The following is a 22,471-nucleotide window of genomic DNA, read 5'->3' as shown; positions in this document are numbered from 1 at the left end:
CTTAGAAATTTGAGGGTGTTAAAATTAGAAACATTGATAACTCTTGGAAGTCAAGATTTAGAATCTTATGTTTTAGAAGAAATAAATCTGAAGTTTTTGAAAATTATCGAGCTTACATATGTCTTTATCTAAAAAAAGTCTATACATATTGCAACCAAGTGTATATTGCAGCAGTGTACTGGCTCGCCAATTATAAGGAGAGCGAACCTATAGCAAACCTATTTAAGGACACAATACATAAAATAATTTTAAGAAAAAAAATACGCCGACTTGCACTAAAAAGTATAAAATAATTTCGACGAAATGCACTAAAAAGTATAAAATAATTTCTATTTCCTAATGAAGTAATTTCTATTTCATTCAATCATACAATTACATAATTATATTTCATTCATATAATTACTTCATTAGGAAATAGAAATTATTTTATACTTTTTAGTGCATTTCGAAGTCAGCGTATTTTTTTTCTTAAAATTATTCTATTTCACGCTTTTTAGTGGAATGGGGAAAATTGTATAGGATACTGTGAGACAGTTCTTCAGGGCTTTTTTTTTTGTCTGCGTAAATGCCATGAACATAATTAAGTAAAAGACAACATGGATATTCGTTTTTCAATGCTTTTTGCAACAATAATCCTTTGCAACTAAAAAATGAAAAAATTTTTGGTAATGGTACCAATGGAGAGTCAGACTCTACAAGATGCGAAAGGCTTTGTTCCGATCGGACCACCTATCTAGGAAAAACCGCCGAACATGCATAGAAAAAAAAAATAAGGGACACTCTTTCAGGGACAAGTACAAACTAATTACATCATGATTGAGGGTGCTTCATTTGTTCTTTGTTAACTTTCTTTGCAAATATTTACTGCGCAAGTGTATCTCTTACGGTTTTGGACTGAGCAAGGGTCAAAGTATCCGTAAAATAATAGCGGATCCTGCGCAACAAATTTTCTAACAAATCAAATTGATGCATTTTTAGAACGATACGGAGACTGTACCAAGCAATGGGAATAATACACCAACGTCAACGTGAACTCATCTTGCTGCATAAGTCGCGTGTCAAAGCGGTAAAGCTTAGTTAGTGTTTTGGTACAGTGCATTGTAATTGCCCTTTCTTGTCTTTCCGGTGTATAGCACGGGGCGTTCCACTAATATTAATAACAATAGTTTTTCGCTAATATCACGAAAACTAAAGTTTTCCGTCAGTTATGCATAAGGAACGAAGTCGGTTAAAAACTCATTCAGAATCATGCCACTAATAACGTATTAGAAGGACATAAAAATTGTTTGAAGTTGATCTCAAAAGATAACAACAATTTTTCGCTAATATCTCGAAAACTAAAGCTTTCTGCGAAATTTGTATATGAACAAAATTATTCAGAATCATGTCCGTGATAAAATATTAAAAGCGCACTAAAATCGAGAGAAGTTTATTTCAAAAGTTGCCGGTTATTTTGCAATAACAACACTTTGTAATTAAAAAATGAAAAATTTTTTGATAATAGTACCAATGGGGAGTCAACACCTACCATATGCAAAAGGTTTCATTCCGATCGGTCCATCCAGCTAGGCGTAATGCGCGAACATACATAGGAAAAAAAAAAAAAAAACTGATCGAATTGAGTAACCTCCTCCTTTTTCGAAGTCGGTTAAAAATGCTTTTAGACAACAGATGCATACGAAATAAAATACATACTTCGACAAAAATTTGTAATTAAAATGAATAAAAAAATTTGTGGCATGGAATATTGCTTTGTTTGATTGATTATTCACTTATTTTTTAATATATTGCGGTAGTTAAAGAATAAATCATTTTGAGTACAATGCATAGTTAAAATTTTGCCACCAATGTTCAGCAATATACTAAGAAAAAATTCGTAGTTTAACAAAAACGCGAATGAAGGAAATTGATTTTTCGAAGTTTGAGGTGTAAGAACGGTCCTCAAATTGAAAACTGTAGCAGGGTTAAAAGTAGAGCGTGTAGCAATGAGATTTGCGAAATAATTCGAATTACTTTTGCATGCCTTCAAGCGATTGTCAGACTGACGGTTTCGCCTATTTAAGTGGAATGAATAGTTACCTGTATTGTATAGGGTGTTATGTATCTGATGGTATAATCTGGTGGTATTTTTGCGTTTTTTATGCAACATATTTCTTGAAATATTAGTAAATCTTTTTCTAAAAAATGGAAGAAATCTAATTTTTTAGTAATACAGAACGCTATTGCATTTCAGTGATAAAGCAAGAAACTTTCCGAAATGTCCACAGAAATTTAGACATTTATTAATTTAAGGATTGTAGAATTAGAGTCTGTAAGCTCTTTATTTGTGAATTTGGAATTTGGAGATTTGGAAAGTCAGAAAGGGGATTTTAAGAACTTAAGAATTGCAGAGTTTAAACATTCAAGGAATTAAGGCTTTAGAAATTTAGAAATAGAAAAATATTAGGTTTTGAAGATTTAGAAATTTACAAATTAAGGTTTTGAGAATTGTGAAATAAAATTTGCGTATTTGTGCGTTTGAAGATTTAGAGATTAAAAAATTTGTGCTTCTAGAGATTTGGAAATTAGAGAATCTAAGAATGTCGGAAGACATTAGAAATTTGGAAATTTCAGATCTTGTTTATACATTTCGTGACACTCACAAGCAAATATGACAGTGAGCCGTAACATTGCGTTGAATGGTGTCCCTAAAAAAGTCACTTCAGAAATATTTTCTTTAGTTATTTAAATACATTAAATTCACGACGCGAATTACCGATGGCTTCTACGGCAGTCAGCATGTTAAACACAATTTTTTCAAAAACACAAGCACCCATAAGAAAAGATTTTAATGTAGAATCTCAATGTTTCCGGTTGCACCGCCGGTTACATGACACCCTATGTATGTAAATAGGTGCAAAAAACGACTCGTTCACACAGGTAATGTACGTGTCTAAGAAAAGCTACGTGTCTATTCGAGCATGTCGCGACGCGTGCATTCACGTGCATGCTAGATAAGCTGGTAACGCCCGTGTGATCGCTTATTGGTTGCCAATCTCGTTAGTTTTTGCCCATAAGAGAAATTCGCTCTCATGGAGGTGTGGTACCAGTTTGTCGGCTAGATTTACGAGGAGATCGCCTTGAAATTATTGTCGCACACTCACCATGGACCACGAGCATGGGGAACCACGAATAACGCGCCCCCAGTGTGCTGCTAAAAGAACCATCAACATTTTTTTTTATTTTTGTTACAACTCTTCGGTCAACCTGTTCTCATCGATGCACCCTGTGCAACAACAGAATGAATTCCGGATTTTTTTCCCGGATGGGACAATACTATCGTGATCGAACGTGGATGCTCAAGGTTAATGCTATAAATTGCGGTATGCAAATTTAATAAGCGCGAGTTGAGCATCGACGTTGCTCTTCATTGCACACCATGTACTCGAGACGTTATCGTAACGGTGTCGCGAGGAAATCTCGATGGATTATATGAAAGGGCAATAACAAAATTGATTGAACTGTTCAAATAAATATTCTTTAAGGCTTGATGTTATGAAACTAAAGTCAGACTCGGATTTTAATTTCAAATTAAAATGGCCACTAATATTTGAAATAATGAATCATTTTAATCAACAGTATCACTCTAAAATTAACTTGTGAAAGAAGTGGACTTGAGATAATTTACGTCAATTTGAATCGTAATTTAACACGTTAGCTGTCAGTGTTATCTACTACTTACATGACGTATTTAGCGCCCTTGAATAATTGGAGAAAGAAAGATTAGAATATATTTTCTGTGGTATCAATATTATAACAGTAACGCAAGGTAGTATTTGGGACGTTTAAAAATGAAATGATGATATGCACTTTTCCAATTCTGATGTGGCAGTATTGTATTAATAACATATTTTTCCTATACTACCGGTATCAATACTAGTACTCATACAAGAGACAAGAGTTTTCCAAAGAGTCCACAGAATTAAAATAGTATAAACGATTGAAAAGTTAATCTCAGATAGACCAAAAAGGTCAGCATAAATAACAACAGAAATAGTATAAATAACTGAAGAATTGAACTCAGGATTCAATTTTGATCGAAGACAAGTAGATCCGATAAAACTATTTCTACTATAAATTTTCTCAAATTCATTAGGTTACCGTAAACAAATTCGTTTAAAGAATAACATCTAATTTTATTTTCTTTTTAAAACTTCTGAATTGCTTCTGTCGTGATTACATTAATTTCCTCACCTACATATGGTGCAGCAATTTTATATATTATATGTAACATAAGTTAAACAAATGAATTTTAATTACAAAAAAATTTCAGAAAATTTTAAAGCGTTTTTTTTTCTTTTCTGCCACTGCCCTTCACCCTTCACTTTTTCAATGTGGCATCGATTATTGTACCTTTTAGACTGTGATTACAATAAACACATTTTTTAAGTAGCACGTCCAAGGTCTTACTTAATAAATATGGCCTTGCAATAACTTTGGGTATATTTTATATCTATAATTCTAAAAAAATAATTATTACAAAGCAATCTTTATTATGAATTAAAACTTTTCAAACTTTTCTTAGTTATTAACAAAACTCTCGAACGATTTCAGAAATTCATAAATAAATTTTTATTCATTCATAACGATTTATTTAATAAAAGTTTATTCACAAAAGTTTATTGATTCATAATTCTTTCTACTTTAAGTAAAGAAAATCTTAATTTTAACGTAATTTCAATTATTTAATTTATAAATAAAATTAATTGCACATTTATATCAAGTTATATATAATTATATCATCGTAAATTAATTATAAATGACATAATTAATGATATAAATTTCTCTACAAATTAAAAATTAGCACATAAAAATGGTCTAATGCGAATGCCTTACTGGCACATGTGGACAATGTGTTAAAAATTTTTGTTAATAACATTACCAATTGTACTATAAATCTGAATGTTGAGATTAATGTTCCACAACCTGAGTACATCACACGTAAGTGTCTTGACATCTTTCTCATAGTTCATCGATTACACCATTCCAGACATTTATTACCAACATTAACTCGTTGAGCTTTATTTTCTAGCCTTTCAATTTGAAGGAGAGTGGCTTCTTTATGAGTTACGATTAACGCCTGTTTAATGAATAATAATATCGAGAAACATATGACTATGTCGCGCTGCAACAGACACTCAACCGTTGTGTACGACTTATTCTGAATGTTAAAACACATGACATCATCGTGAAGGTACTTTAATTAGTTACAAAGATGTATAAATAGCTATATTTTCAGGCGCAGTGAAATTATAAATACGAAACTCTTTCACAGTTACAATTGAAATTTTTGTGGCGTTGCATATATTTCACTATAAATAATATTTCATAGAATATATTTTTATTTCAATAAAATCAATTATTTTTTTATACGGCATCTTGCTTTCAATGTATTATAGTTCTCAATACAATACGTGCATTCCATACAAAAGCCCGTACAAACAACTTTGGTTGATCATTTCTACTGTTTTTGAATGGGTTAACAGATTTTTTATAATAATTTACATTTGAGAATTTTGATGTAGCATAGTATCATATATCAGTTCTCATTTTTAAAAATCATATTTTCGTTGAGAAATCTAGCAGATTTCTCATAGCTTATTTGTGGCTGAAAAAATTTATTATAAAACAAAAAGGTATAAATATTCTTCAGATTTAATTTTAAAATAACAGAAAGGACATGAAAGTATAAAGAAGGTATTAGCTCAAGAGTTCTTCACATTTCATTCACAAAGTTTTATTTAAAATTTAAAATTTAGTACGTGATAAAAGATTTGAAAAATAAATATAGTTCACTATATCCAGTCTATAATTTGTTTAACTACATACGCATTAAATTCAATTTGCGTAAACATGTTGTGTAACAGTTTGTGAACGTCTGAGTAATTGTATGATGAAGGAAATAAATATTCGTATAAATAATATGATCTGAGCAGTGAATTAACTGATTTAATATATGTATATTTATAACGTTCGCGTTCATTCTGTATTACATCATTCTTGCTTTTTACTCGTAATTTCTTCCGCGATAAAAAATTTGCTAACAATAAGTACAAAAGCTAACAATAAGTTCAATTCCTAGCAAAATCTCATAAATGTATCTATATACGTCTAAATATACTTTAGTACGTATTCACCAAATAATACAAAAATAATGTTAATAAAATTTGTATATTTTAAGATTTTAAGTTAAATTTCTTTTCATCTTAAAATGTTATTTAACATCTATACGTAAAAATTAATTTAATATAATAAATTTGAAGTAACCCCAATTACCTTCAAATTTTCATACTACGCAGAAAATATAGCAACAAATATTTTGATATCATTTGTGAAAAACACATCAAATCTAAAACTAATTATATACTTCACTTATATCGAACATCTGAGTTATTTTTATTGCTATTGAAAGTAAATGAAAACAATTTACTTATTCAAGTTAAGTGAAACATTCTGTATAATATATCTTTCCAGTTTGAATTAACCATTTACATATCTATCCAACTAGAAATTTGGATTTACAGCGATTTGTTACCAAAGAGACTATATTTCTCAACTAGCTAAATCTATACGGGCCTATTAGTCAAAGAGTCTATTATTTAAATTTCTGGTTAGAGGTCACAAATTCTCTCCTGTTAATTGGGGTGGAATCATCCTTATTAATTTTCTAAACCGGTTACTAACAGTTCCAAACTGTATTACCAAGTCTTCATGTTATTTATGTTTATAATAATCAGCGACAATACAAATGTTAATAGTTCATCAAAATAAGAAATATGTATAACAATTTTGTATTTCATTTCGTAATTACAAAAGTTTTATTCGAACTATTACGATCGATGTAATAAAAGTGACAACAAATAGGATCATATTTAAATAATTTTCAATAAAAAAAATAAAAATAGCATTTTATACTACTTCACTTACTTTCATTATAATTCATTTGCATTCTCAACGCATCCAAAAGTGAGCCTAAACAGTTTCTGGATTACCATTATGAACCTTACAATTAGATCTGTAGTAAACTTTTCTAATCCTTCGAATAAATGGTTTTCCGAAACCATAGTACTAATCTGTAGAATGGTAGAACTGGTATATGCAATCTTAACTTTGTAACGTTTAGAAGCGCGGCAAGATAATTATCTTAATTATTTTCCTTCTGTACAATATTATTGCAATAAAAGGACTATGAAATAGTTGCCCAAATCTAAATATTCAAAAAGTATAACAATGTTATTTTTGTGCGGAAGTTCAAATCTTAGTCGATTATTTTGTTCCTTAATTATATGACTATATTCGTCAATTATACAAAGTTATATTATATTATACATATCAATTGTGTACTCAGACTAGATTTAGATTAAATATAAAGTTAACAATTAACGTGCATAACAATTATTTGCATTAATCTCAGAACTTTTTGTTTTCACATAACTTTTACTAAATGTATCCCTATAGTAGAATGGTCATACTAGAATTATTAACATACAGTATAAAAGTTATATCATGTATGCATCGATTATTATAAAGAATTTTAATATTATAAAGAAATAAAAGTTGAATAGTGTTTCAAATAATGAAAATAGAGAAACAGATATGCATTAGTTCACCGTCTATTAATATTCCAATATACCTACTAAAAAGTTTCTTCTTGACACGAATCGTCTTTCTAATTTCTTCCCCTTCACCATTACGCCTCATCGTATAATAATCATTGGCGAGAGTCACATTATTTATGATTGAACATGAAGTTGTTCACGTCCCACGCTTTCATATATGCACTTATGTACCTGAACGCAGTCACGATTGTCATATAGATTGATACTTCATCGTGTGTCTTAATACATGCAACTTTCTCCATCTTTGCAACTGTTCGCATTGCCCTTACGTTTTCACTTTATTGTGAAGTTTAATGTCACTTCGATAGTATATTGTCGTAAAATTTCGATACTTTAACTTTCGCTAAATGTCAAAAGTCTCTTTGTAAAACTCGTGGAAAAGATGACGTTTTTTGTTCGAAACAAATCAATGTAAATGTTACTTATATTATATATATGTATACATAAAATTTATGATTATTTAAATTAAAAGAAGAAATTAAATATATAGAGCGGTTAAGTATAAAATTAAGTATGTAATTAAGTATGATAAATATACATTTATTTGTAATTATGTTAAAAAACGTTTCGAATGGAAGTTAAATAATTTCGTGAAGGATGTAATACATTATAATTGCTTTTTCGCTAAAGAAATAGTTATCACATGCAATTTCTTAAATGCAATTGCATCTCTGACAATTATATACAAAGCATTTTCACGAGTAGTTAGCAAAATAATGCATAGAATATTAAATACATTTTTGCAGATATCTTAGAACAATAATTACGTCAAATTACTTGATGTTTCAGCTATTGATCAGCATTCGTTTGCAAGGGATTCTATGCTTTTATTTACGGATACTGAAATAAATTTACAATAACTATTTTTTAACAAACTAAAAACTACAACTAGAAAATTAAATTAAAAGAAGGAAAGCTATAAAATGCGGTGTTTTTCGTTGTTCTTTAGAGAAAGATATTTTTTTAAATTAGAGGCGTATGATCGACATAAATTCTTACATATTTTGTGCACGACGTGTTTAAATACGTTAAGACTGAACGCTTTCTGAAGTAGACATGATTCTGTGTCCTAGACTTCAACAATTACTGTAAAAAAAAAAACAAAGAATTCTTAACATTTCCAGTATGTATTTGCTTGTTTAATTTAGTGTCCAGTATGTGTACCATCTGATTTCTTGTTTTCTGACATATTGTAATTTAGTCTCTTTTACTGGAGCACTTAACGGTAAAGGTCATAAATGCAAGTCATTAACGGATTTATTTGGCTTTAAAATACTTTTATAAACGCTTGTCTCGATGCTGTATATTTTATCAAGAATTGAGATAACTAGCGTGGTATAAAAATGAAAACTTGTAAAAAAATATGCGTGTTTTCATTTTGTTACTTACATTTCCACATAATATCATATTAAGTATACATATTTAATTAACTTCAATTTGTATGAATCGATTAGTATTTACTTGACAGTTATAAATTATTACATAAAACTTATTTGTCTTCTTTGCATTTTACAACGAATGAAATTGTTTATGTCATTTGTATTTGCATTTTCATTTTTTCTGAATAAACTTCTGTTGTAAAATAAATTTAAGTGAACAGTTATTTTTAATTGTTATAAAAAAAAAAGTAAACTTCTGTTTTCTTCATCCTCTTTTTGTGTTGTTTCTTATTTCATCGTGTAATGCAACGTAACCGTAACATTGAAAAAAATAAAAAGCTTTTATTAGTCAAAATTGATTGTAAATTAACTATAACTAAAATGAATACAAAAAGATGGCTAGTTTTAAAAAATTCCCTTAGATTCGTGATGATTATTTTTATGGAACAAGGAATTTAGCATAGTACCAATTATTACATATAAATCTGTTTGTTACCGATTACTTCGATCAGTTCTGTGTTTGAACCGTTTTGATAGATGTCATAGGAAATATATGAATAAATTTATTTCTAATGCATACTTTTCTTAGGAATAATAAATAAATTAGCTCCTTTATTATAATTCCAATACACCATAATTTAAGAACTGCTCGTATACTTACTTATGTCGATTCACATTATTCCGTAAACTACATTCGTTATATTCTGACGTTTGGTATAACGAAGAAATTAAATAAAAAGTTAATTGTCAGCCGAATAAATCTATTTATTCTTAACAATATTTCGGTGACGGGTCGGGATGACTTTGCTTGTTGGTAGTTTGGTTTACGGTGTCAAGATTCTGTAGAGTTCTTTTCTCTAAAAAGAAAACTTGTACAAAAAAGAGGGACGATAGTACGATTAATGTATGTGGTGGGAGGAATTTTAGGAAATGCCGATTGATTCTAACGAAGAAGGTGAGGGTTGCTTTCGATGCAAATAAGGGAGACATGATTTGACGATTTGTCCTAGGAATTTCCCAAACATCACGGTATGTACTTGCGATTTTGGGTGACAAAGATATAAATATTTGGTGTGCAACTAAAACCAAACAGTTGTACATAGATTTTTACTAACTGATAGCTTTTTGATCAGAATAAAGGTTTAGGGTCGAACGCAGGCCAATGGGATATGTTGTAAAATAATTTCATTTTACCTTCGATGGATTCACATTATAATGACATGACATTACGATTTTCCGATTTGTCGGAATTTTTAAATAGGCAAAAATTAATTATAGTAAATGAACCTTAACATTTCTATTTTGTTATATTTCGTATAAGTAATTTGTATACTTTTTCTCCGGATTCGTACTAGCATTTTTGTTTAATTTAAGGATAACTTGTTACAAACTTGATGCAATAAACAAATTTTACACATCTTATTCTTGTCTGAACACTAAAACTACCCGCATAGAATGCGTACCTACTTTTCAATTAAAAATAAAGTGCGAAAATAAAAAAACTAAATACCGAAGCATCTAGTAATATACACAACTATTCTTTATCTCTACAAATTACGATAGCCATTTCGTCAAAGGCGCGAGAACAAAATTTTGTAATATAAAATGAAATCAATTATTTTGACTGGTTGGTAGTTCTAGTGTTAATGACAGTAGTTTATAACAAGCTCTTGTTAACTTTTTAAGCTCTTCAATATAAACAAACTGAAAATCTTCCGCGCTGCAACTGAACTTTCTTTTTAAAAAAGTTTGTTAAATCTAGTTTCATCACGAATTATTAATTAAATAGTATGCCTATATTTCTTCCACTTCTATTCAGTAACTAATATTTTATTCAATTCTTTATTGCAATGCAAATCTATTTGGGAACTACTCGAATTCACATACATCATAATTTTACATTACAATTTTACATCAGTGAATTCATATTCAACAATATTCATTCACCTAATCTTTTACATTCTGATTCATTAATAAATTCATGCTTAACCAAATTTATATATCTAAGCATTCATCTACATTCATTATTACATAAGTATAAGGTGTATTTCCGAAAGCTAAAACCTTTTGATTTTGCTGAAATTTTCGCCAAAGCTTATTCTTGACTAGAGAAGAAAGTTCTCAAAAGAATTTTTGATTATCGCCCAAAAGGCGATAAAGTCTCGTTTGACCCACAGTCATTTTGTCAATTCTTATTAAATATTTTCGAAAATATTGATTTTAGAGAAAAAAATTTCAAAGAAGATATGGAGCTTATAAAAAGCTTAAAAAAAATGTTTATACACATTTTTAACGTAAATCTATTATTGTAACTGTTATGACCTAAAATAATTCAGGGGGAGGGTCAAACTTTTATCTGCCCATGTATGTGTTTGCTCTGTATAACATGCATTATTCATACCTATTGTTTATGCTGACTCTTTTCTGCCGTATACATGGAAATTTTCAAAATTCGTATGAAAAAACAAATTTTTTCTTCATGGTAGCCAAAATAACAGATTTGTATAAAAATATATTAAACCTTTTTTATGGAACTGTTTAAGAGTTTCATTTTTTGTTTGAAAGTTTTTTCTCTAAAGTCGATACTTTTAGAGATATTTAATAAACACTGTCAAAAAGGACTAAGGGCGACGGAACCGGGTCGCCCAAAATTTATTTGGGAATCTTATTTACTGCATGAAAAGAAGCTATAAGGTGAAGTGGGGTAAATGCAGACTGGTTTTTGTAAAGTTGGTATTTAAACGTAAGTATTTTCAGTCTGCTATGTAAATACTTAACGCTGTCGATATCGAACGCTTTGCACAATTACTACTATTTAATTAATATTAACTACGACCTTAATTTTCCTGGTACATTTTGATTTTGATAGAGAATTGTTTAAAATGTCAACTATTCTGCACTTGCCCCGAACGTGGAGTAACTTGAAGTTAAATATACTTTGAAACTTTATTTCATGTGCAATGAGGCAAGATCAGAATTATTAACAAATCTGCTATAAAATGCTTTTTACTACACTAAAATATATCGTTTAGTTTTATAGTTATCCATTTTTAAACAAACAGGTACTCTTAGCTGAAATATAGAAGGGGATATAGTGAAACAAAACAAGGAAACAGACATACTAAATGGAGAAATTTCGCTCATATTGTAAATAGAATAGCCTGTATATCCACTTGCCCCGTTTACGAACTTACCCCACTTCACCTTATACAAAATTTCAGCAAATTCGGATAGTTGTCGCATTCGGAGTTTATCCCAAGAATATTAACATTTTGTGTTAATAAAAAGCCATTTTTAATTTGGTACAGACTGAATTGTCGTACATTAAAATATAATGGTTTATTTTTATCAAGTTAAGTAATCCAATATCCATGCATCACGTTAAACATGAAGCATCTTTTTTTCGAAGGTTCAAAATTCCGTCTGTGATTAATATCGAGATTCATGAAACGTTAGCGAAACGTTACCACAGTCAGATGGCCAATCACAGAGGGTTATCGATACTGTAACGAGTGCAGAGATCGCGAAATATCATTAATGCGTGCAACGGCGTAGAACGGAAAGACAGAGCGAATGATTCGTTGAACGCCGAAGGGAACGTAGGCGGCCCCCGGTACCATTTGTTTTCCTCGAACATTGTACGCGATAGGACAAGGTCTATTTGTCTTGCCAGCTTCTTCCTTTTCCTCGTGCAAGTCGACGTGGAATGGAGCCTGCCTCGAGATAGCCGCCGGCACAGGAGTCCAAAGAGTTCAGGAACAGCACGCGACGGTATCGCGTAGTAGGAATTAAATCGATGATACACGACTCACATACCTTTAAATTATACAAAATCAACCTTACTTTGACGCTTCTAATATTCTGAGATATTAGGGTGGATGTAGAGTCCTCGACATTTGATTAAATGTAATAGTATTCTTCCTCTATTAGTTTGTACATAACCTGAAATTATTACGGTAAATATCCTAGCATTCAAACGAGTTCCAGTAATTAGCAATTGAGTGAGTTATTTGTAATAATATTTCCGGCTACTTTGAATGATTAAGCTAATCAACATGTAATAGCAAAATATGTCAGATTTACATAAATATACATTATAAGTTTTTAAAATTCAATACTTATATTATTGAAAAAATATTATTGTGCAATACCTTAAGATTCAACGTTTTTTTAACTTATTTCTTCTTCATTAAGGAAGGAGAGAAGAAAGGTGTTTGTGCAGTAGTAAAAGCCTTTGAAACAGACACTTTCTTACAAGTTATCAGTTAAAAGCTTCAACTGCCAAAATTAATTCAAGACAAAAAAATCCCATCGTAATTGATTACATGCATTTATTATAAGTAAAATACTTTCATTCCACAAAATATTACCACCTTGATTTTTCATTACATGATGAAAATAAGGAAATTAAAACATATTTATTAATTGAGACGAATAGTAATTAATGACTAGCACATACTGTGAACATTATTAAATTACCGTATGAACATTTTCAAATCTTAATTAATTAAAGCCTTTTCTTTGACAAATGTAGGTTGTTATTGTTTTATCTGAAAGTGGAAGTGTTATCCCTTCAACTAAACGTATTATATTATAATTTTCTATTGTCAAAATATGAAATAAAGTATAATTATCTTAATTGTTTCCTCAATAGTTTAATTTATTATAGCTATCGGTATGATCGGTATAATCTAGAGCAGATCTCGAGAGACTGACGGTTAGGTCAGTAATTCAAATGAACAAAGTAATAAAAAATTAGCAGGCGAAGTATGCAGTCTGTAACATAAGAGCGTGGACACAATATTTCTGAAAAAAACCTTTTTTTACGAAAAACTGTATGTAAACCAAAAGTATATGTAAGAAACTAATACGCTCTTACTTAGTAGTGGGTTCAGTCTCCCCCATTTGCGATTATAGCTTCGCAACGTCTCGGCATGCTTTCGACTAATTTTTCTGCATACGAAACAGGCAGCGACCTCCATATTTTTCTAATTCGGTCCACTAATGCTTTCAAAGTTACACTGCGGCTACCTTGAAGCTTCATAATAGCCCAAACATTTTCGATTGGGTTTGCATCAGGGGACTGAGAAGGCCAAGGTAGCACCATGATGTTGTTTTTCCCCTTCCATTCAGTACACACCCGGCTCCGATGTTTTGGATCGTTGTCTTCTTGCAGAAGCCATCTATCACCAGATTGTTTAAACCACCGTTTTGTTGATGGCAATAGTCCTCTCTGGTATAATTTTGTCATTCTTTGTGCGTTTAAATTGCCTATAAAAACACACAATGTCCCGAAACCACGTGCATTGAAACATCCCCACACGTGCACCTTTAATGGGTGTTTTACAGTTCTTTGGATTACGGGATTACCACGAACTGACCAGGCATGCTTGATAGGAGACCAAGCCCAAAAGGAACATTCATGCGATTTATGCAGATATTTAGCTGCACTTCGAACGCTCATTTTTGGTCCTTTCGGATGCGAACAGAGAAAGACCGCTTCAAACCGTTTTGCATACGCTGCACTCATATTACAAACGTCTCTATTTCTCAGCGATACGAACGAAACTAAAAGATTTGTGACAATTGCGTATTAGGGAAGACAATGAATGTTCACATTATAACGGTCGTCATTTTGTTTTGTATAAACATTCGAAGATATTGCGTCCACGCTCTTATGTTACAAACTGTACAAGTTGACGTCTCGAACTGGGCCGGTTTAATAAGAAATTTACGTGCTTCTTAAAATAACGAGGTTCAGAGATATGGCCGCTATATAGGGAGCTCCGCTCCTCACTAATTATTGATATAATCTAGAGTAGACCCTGAGAATCTGAAGGTCTAATACGTAGTGCACTCACAAGTGAACCTACCTAAGTGTCACTCTCCGATTTTTCTGAAATTTGGATATATTATAGTATATGGAAAATTAAGGGCACATATTTTTTTATCTGCGGAAAAACATATTTAGGGTATGAAACAATCCCCAAAATGTGAGGATAAAATGGAAAAATTGTGATTACTTTGAGATCAGAAGCAATTTTTATGATATTTGGTATGAAAGTACAATAAGTACAAATCGATAGAAGACAAAAATTGCCCCCGGTATGTTGGAAGGGAGTGAAAATTAGGGTGTGAAATACCCCTAAAGTCATCAAATTCTTGCTGCAAAAGATCAGTTTTAATCTGAGCGAAGTAATATTTATTAAAACTTTAAGAGGAAAGCTAATTAGGGAACACGTACTTTTTTTATATAAATATTTAGGGGGTATACACCTTGTACACCTATATTTTTTAACTGTTCGACTTTCAAAATATAATTTCTGACATTTATTGTTAGTTATGTCAGGTGAATTAAACGTGTTAAAAATATATATTATTTATAACAAAAAAATCTGATGATAGCATTAATTGTATGCGAAAAATTTCTACATAAACTTTGATCACATATTTTATTAATTTTTTGTATTAAATAACAATAAATGTCAGAAATTGTATTTTGAAAGTCGCGTATCGAATTATAGTCTATTTTACTCTTTCAGTACCGATGCCGAATATATCCGGCGTCCATCTGATGACCTGTGTGGACGAGCGCCGGATATATCCGACATCTATCTGATGACCTGTGTGGGCGAGTGCCGGATATAATTACTTATATTGATAGAATTTTATACATATAACTGTCTCTTAATATTAAAGTTACAAACAACACTTGAAAAAAAGCATTGTTTTATTAAGCATAGATCATATACATATAAGGTTAGGGAAGTCTTCACACAAAGGAGGACTGACCATGTGCTATGTGCGCGTTTTCGGCGGGATACTTCGTACAGCGGGAGTATCACGGCTGAAAGAGCGCTCGTACCGAAAGGGTTAAGTAGGTTTTCGAGTTTTCGTCCACCATATTGGATCCGCCACATTGAATTTTGATTTCAGATTTGTATTCAGCAATGTAAAAAACCAATGTATTAAAAAGATCGAATAGTTAAAAAACACAGTTTTACAAGATGTTTCATACGTAGTGCCAAACGAGCGCGGCATTTTAGGAGTTGTTTACTCCCGAAATATTTATATATAAAAAAAAAAGAAAAAGCAAAAAAATGTGTTCCCTAATTAGCTTGCCTCTTGAAGTTTTAATAGATTTTACTTCGCTCAGATCAAAACTGACTTTTTGCAGCAAGAATGTGGGAATGAGAGAATGACGCTGTCAGTGACCGATTGACCGAATGTCGGTAATTGATCACCGATAATAAATGTTAATCGTCGGTAATAATAATGTAAATTGTTATAAAGACAGTTCAAGACGTTATAAAGCGAGCGGGCTTGATGTGTGTTTTTTTTTAAAACAAAGGAGCGTTGTTTATTAGAAACCTTGTCGTAAAGAAGACGCATTAGAAAAATAGGCGGAAAAGTCGAAAAAGTCGTGAAAGCTTTTGTATTTATTGAAAGATTGTAAAAGTCGTTCAATTTTAAAAGTTCTGTGTTTTGCTAAATAGTGTTAAAGTTAAGTTTTGTTTTATTAATGTTTGTGTTAAAGTTGTTTTTTTCTTGTTAAATAATAAAAGGAGTTTACTTTTGCACAAAACCAAAACAAAACGGTGCAAAACCAATTTTGTCATTTTAATTCCTACAAGAATTTGGTCACTCTAGGGGTATTTCGGCCCCAAATTTGCACTCCCCTTCTGACATACCTAGGCCGATTTTTGTCTTCTATCGAAAGATACTTTCATACCAAAAATCATAAAAATTGTTTTAATCGTCTCAAAGATATCGCAATTTCTCAATTTTACCCTCACATTTCGGGAAGTTGTTTCATACCGTCAATACGTTTTTCCGCAGATAAAAAAAATACGTATCTCTTAATTTTCCATATACTATAACATATATCCAAATTTCAGAAAAATCGGAGAGTGACACTTAGGTAGGTTTAGTTGTGAGCATGTCAAAATCTAAAAGTACCACTGATAGCTTTCAGCGATGACGTCCCAAGTCTTCCCGAGGTAGCCTCCTAGGGGATGTTACTCGAACTGGATCAAGGATTGCTTTGCTAATGCAGTGTTCCTCGCATGTTCTTTTATACTCTGACAAGGAAAGGCACAGAAGTGTCCCGCTCCGATTTTGATGAAACTTCGAAGGTTTGTTAAGCAGGCAAATATAAGGGACAAATATTTTTTTTGTCGGCTGAGACGCGGGTTTAAGGGGTGAAACGACCCCTTAATGTTTCGACCCCTTTTGGCTAACTCGAAAACCATACGAGATACATTAAAACTTCCAATACGAAAGTTGTATGGTTTTTTGCGTACAATAATAGGATGTTAACGAATTTTGCAGAATACTATATATTATGTAATGACATAGCAATTATTTTATGCGCGTGGTGTCGAAAACCGTTTGAATCATTTCTTCGAGCAATACCACCATTGCCGTGATTATGTTCCCTAACTTATTCAAACTATTTGTTACGTAATAAAATTAACATATAGAATACCTGTGTACTTTAAAGATAAATGTTAATTATAACGCAAATGTAATTGTTTCTCACTTATGCTTATAAATAATGTTGACTGACAGTGCAATATCATCCGACTTGATCCGGTATAGTATAGTGTGGGGCGTCAGCGAGCGCGAGCGCGTAATGTTTATAATAAAAATCTGAGGATATGTAGGCGGCAATATCGTATATTATACATATATATCAGTGGATTTGTAATCCAATTAAGGTGATGTACGTGAATGAATAAAATCGTGTATGTGGCGAATTACTTTTATTTATACAGAAGGCACGATGCGTTTACTACGGAGATCGAGACTCGAATGTCTCACGAAAAATCTATTTTCGCCTGGGAGAGAAAACTCTCCTTTTTTTTTGGGAAGTCCCGAGCAGAAAGGGCCGAGGGCCTCTTAGACCCGTCGAACCAGCGCAAAACTATTTACAACTTAATGACTCTATTGACTCGACGGGTCAAAAGGTCTCTGACAAAATCCAGACCTCGCTTTCCACTCAGAACTTTCCCTGTCGCCACAGTACCCCCCTACCAGTGACTTGTTCACGAAAAGAAACAATTACAATGTTCATCATTTCGTAAAATGTTATTATTCTATCGGACAGAGGAGGGCCAACGAATTTGCAAAGTTAATAAACCTAACTAACCTATGCTACTTACAACTAATATATACAACTACAGTAACATTAACGCATAAAATTACAACTTAGTTCTATAAAAAATGCAAATTCGCCTAATTTAAACCAGCCTGAAAACGCACTGGAAAACGAACTACTCTACCTGAGCGTGTCGTGAAGCGGTTCGAATTATCATCGCGCTGTGATACATTCCGTTCGGTGCGAGTTTGTACATGTAATTCGGTGCCTTCTTCGCTATTGTCGGATTCTGACTCTAATTCGCCGGATATTAAAAACGCGGGTTTTAACCGATCTATTGATACTTTAACATTTTTGTCATTAATACGAATTGTGAAATTTTTCTCACCACGCTCAATCACTTCGTATGGACCGTCATATGGAGGTTGTAATAAACTTTTAACTGCTTCATAACGCAAGAAAACATACGGTGATTCTGCTAATTCTTTAAATATAAATGTCGTTTTATTATTATGACACGAAGCTGGGCGGGGTTTTATATCTTTTATCCGGTCTTTTAATCGCTTAACGAAACTAGAATTCGCCTCCTGATTTGTCGGTACGAAAAAATCTGCTGGCAAACGAATTTTAGTTCCGTACAACATTTCCGCAGCTGTTGCCTTTAAATCTTCTTTCATTGTAGCGCGAATGCCTAATAGAACAATGGGCAAGGTTTCAACCCAATTATCCGTGTCGTGGCATTTTATGGCGCCTTTTAACTGACGGTGTAGTCGTTCGACCATACCGTTAGTTTGGGGATGGTAAGCAGTTGTACGTATGTGCTATGATCCTAACAACTTACAGAATTCTTTAAACAATAATGACTCGAACTGACGTCCTTGGTCCGTCGTAACTCACAAAGGAACCCCAAAACGAGAAACCCATATAGAAATAAATGCTGAGGCAACAGTTGATGCTTCCATGTCGGCGATGGGAACGGCTTCTGGCCATCGAGAAAACCGATCTACGCTGGTCAGACAATATTTATACCCCTGCGAATAAGGCATTGTTATGATGTCTAGATGGACATGTTCGAAACGACCGGCTAAGTTCCCGAATGAACCGTTGGGTACGGACACGTGTCTTGTTATTTTACATTTTTGGCACTGTAAACACTGCTGTGCCAAAGTCCTGCAATCTTTATTGATGGATGGCCAGACAAAACGGTCGACGACTAATTTTTGGGATGCGCGTATACCTGGGTGTGAAAGGTTGTGTACAGAATTGAAAACACTTCGCCTTAAGGGCCTTGGAACGTAGGGTCGCACAACGTTACTTTCTATATCGCAATAAATTTTCGCGTCTTGATCCGGAAAACGGATTTTCTTTCATTTTAACGCTGTTTGTGATTCTAAAAGACCTCGAAGCTCACTATCCATATTCTGTGCAGCTTCAAGAGTCTTGTGACTTACAGCTTCCGAAATAGTATCGACGCGGGACAATGCATCGGCAACCTCGTTTTCTAAACCTTTAATATATTTAATGTTTGTTGTAAATTGGCTGATATAATCTAAGTATCGAAACTGTCTAGGTGAACATTTATCTAGGTTTTGTGAAAAAGCAAAAGTTAATGGTTTATGGTCACTGAATATTACAAAATCTCTACCCTCCACAGCATATATAAATCTTTTCACTGCCGCATAAATAGCGAGCAGCTCGCGATCATATGCGCTATACTTCTGCTGTGCAGAGGATAGAGTCTTGGTGAAAAAGCCAAGTGGTTGCCAAAAATTATCAATGTACTGCTGTAAGACTGCCCCTATCGCAAAATTCGACGCATCGACAGCTAAACTAAGCGCGGCGCCAGGAACGGGGTGAGCTAATATGGTCGCGTCGGCTAAAGCACGCTTCGATTCTTTAAATGCTAGTTCCGACTCCTCTGTCCAAGGAATTAACGCGTTTCTCTTTTTTGACCCTTTCAATAATGTATTTAATGGACTTAAAATCCTAGCAGCCCCAGGTACAAACCGACGGTAAAAATTTATCATCCCTAAGTACTTGCGGAGCTGTTTTACCGTTTCGGGTTTCGTAAAATTTACAATAGCGTCCACGCGTTCAGCTAAAGGATTTATTCCGGCCGATGTAACAGAATACCCGAGGAAAGATATTTCCTTCACGCCGAAAACACATTTCGCGGGATTGATTACGACGCCGAATTTACTAAATCGTTTGAACAAGATATCTAAATGTTCGTAATGCTGCTTCTCGTCTTCAGAGGCTATTAAAAAATCGTCTATGTACGCGAAAACAAAATCTAAACCGCGAGTTATCTCATCGACGAACCTCTGGCACGTTTGTGCAGCATTCCGAAGACCAAACACCATGTTTTCAGCCACGAATAACCCGAAAGGGGTAGTAATGGCTGTTTTCTCAATATCGCCGGGTGCTACGGGTATTTGGTGATACGCTCTCACCAAATCTATCTTAGAAAATACCTTCTTCCCGTACAAATGATAGTCAAAATCTTCAATATGCGGGGGTGAATACCTGTCTGGTACCGTACGCGCGTTCAACGCACGGTAGTCGCCACACGGTCGAAGGCTACCGTCCTTTTTGGGGACCACGTGAAGGGGTGAAGCCCAGGGACTCTTCGACGGCCGGATTACTCCTTGTTGAAGCATCAGGTCGAACTCCTTTTTGACCTGCTTCAATCTGTCCGGCGGCAGGCGGCGAGTTTTACTGTAGACAGGTGGTCCTGGCGTCGTCTCGATGTGGTGCTGCACGTTATGTTTTACGGTTTTCCTTCCAAATACTGGTGGTCGAGTCAGATCAGCATATTTAAGCAGGAGTTGATGATATGCTGAATCTCCCACTATCGTTTTCACGGATGTCATATCCGCAGCGGCTTCGTACCCGGTCACTGACAAATTCGTCATAGGGTCGACGAGTCGCTTGTTCCGCGGATCCACCAGCAAACCGTAGTCTGATAAAAAATCCATTCCCACAATGGGCGTGCTTACATCGGCGACGATGAAACGCCATTTAAAACTCCGCCGCAATTTGAAATTTAGGTCCAGCGCAATTGTGCCATACGTTGAAATCCGTGTACCAGTAGCTGCGAACAATTCGTACTCGCACTTTTTCGCTGATACACGCAGGCGACTTTGGGGAAAAACGCAGACATCGGCGCCTGTATCCACCAAGAAATCGGTCTTTGTAACCTTATCGGTAACAAAGATGCGGCGGGTCGCTAGACTGTCGTAGTGTGCCGCATTCACCGACGGCTCGTCTCGTTTCCCGCCGGTGGAACCCAGGAACATAGAGCTTGGCATCTCGTGGACCGCGTCTTAAATTGCCAGTGATACCTGCATAATCCACGCCTGCTGGCACTTCCATCACGGCTACGGCTTCACTTCCGCTGCGTCTTCTCTGTGGTTTGCGAGGACGTCCTTGTCTTTGCGTCACCTCGCTCAATTGCAAACGCAGCTTCTGAATTTCTTCCCAAAGCTCCATCACCTCGTTATCACGAGATACCGACGCGAGATGTCCACGTTCCGGACGAATCTCGTGGATCCTGTCCGCCATTTCCGTGAGCGCTGTGATATTCGTCTCCGTCGCGGCTGCAAGCACACGTTGAGTGTTCGTGGGCAACCGATTTTTCCACAGTGTCACAATAAAATCATCCGGCACTGACGAAGTCCCGAGCTTTTTTAAATCGCGGAAGAACTGCGACGGTGTGCGATCACCGATTTCCTCGCCTTCGAGTAATTTCCGCACACGAGTACTGTCCGATTCGGTTAACCGTTTCATTAGTTCTTTCTTTAAGAGTTCATATTGTCCTGACTCTGGCGAATCGACAGCAATATCCTCGACCTGTTCAATATACTTTTCACCCAAATTCGCGATGGTGATATTAAATTTGGTTTCGTCCTTTGTGATGCGCGCGGATGTGAAGTGAGCCTTTAACAATTTAAACCACAATGCGACCTTCAACGGCCAAAACTGTGGGATACGCAAATTTTGCGACACAACACTCACTTCGTCACTTGAACTCGCGCCCGCATCACCTAATCGAGGATTCGCACCTTCATTAGCCATTGTCACTATTTAGTGTCTACACTTGATAAATAAAAAAAACTAATAACACGAAAAAAAGTATTTATAATTCACTCACGACGCCTCTTTTTCCGAAAATCACGTCGGCAGGTCACCAATTTGAGGTGATGTACGTGAATGAATAAAATCGTGTGATGACTTTTATTTATACAGAAGGCGCGATGCGTTTACTACGGAGATCGAGATTCGAATGTCTCACGAAAAATCTATTTTCGCCTGGGAGAGAAAACTCTCCTTTT

At 34.0% G+C, this 22,471-nt stretch overlaps 2 protein-coding genes across 2 annotated transcripts; both read right to left on the bottom strand.

Annotated features, from left to right (window-relative positions):
* Nucleotides 1–18,274: 18,274 nt before the first annotated feature.
* Nucleotides 18,275–18,919, bottom strand: LOC105663301 (uncharacterized). Its single transcript, XM_012291214.2, has one exon. The coding sequence runs from the start codon at nucleotides 18,917–18,919 to the stop codon at nucleotides 18,275–18,277; it is 645 nt and encodes a 214-aa protein (XP_012146604.1).
* Nucleotides 18,920–21,338: 2,419 nt separating this feature from the next.
* On the bottom strand, nucleotides 21,339–22,214 carry LOC105663302 (uncharacterized). Its single transcript, XM_012291215.2, has one exon. It carries the CDS (start codon nucleotides 22,212–22,214, stop codon nucleotides 21,339–21,341), a length of 876 nt encoding a protein of 291 aa, XP_012146605.2.
* Between the last annotated feature and the right edge of the window lie 257 nt (nucleotides 22,215–22,471).

This window comes from Megachile rotundata, chromosome 9 (assembly GCF_050947335.1).
Source record: "Megachile rotundata isolate GNS110a chromosome 9, iyMegRotu1, whole genome shotgun sequence".
In the NCBI taxonomy this organism is placed as follows: domain Eukaryota; kingdom Metazoa; phylum Arthropoda; class Insecta; order Hymenoptera; family Megachilidae; genus Megachile; species Megachile rotundata.
Note: the sequence above shows the minus strand (reverse complement) of the source record. Positions and strands in the feature narration are given on the sequence as shown.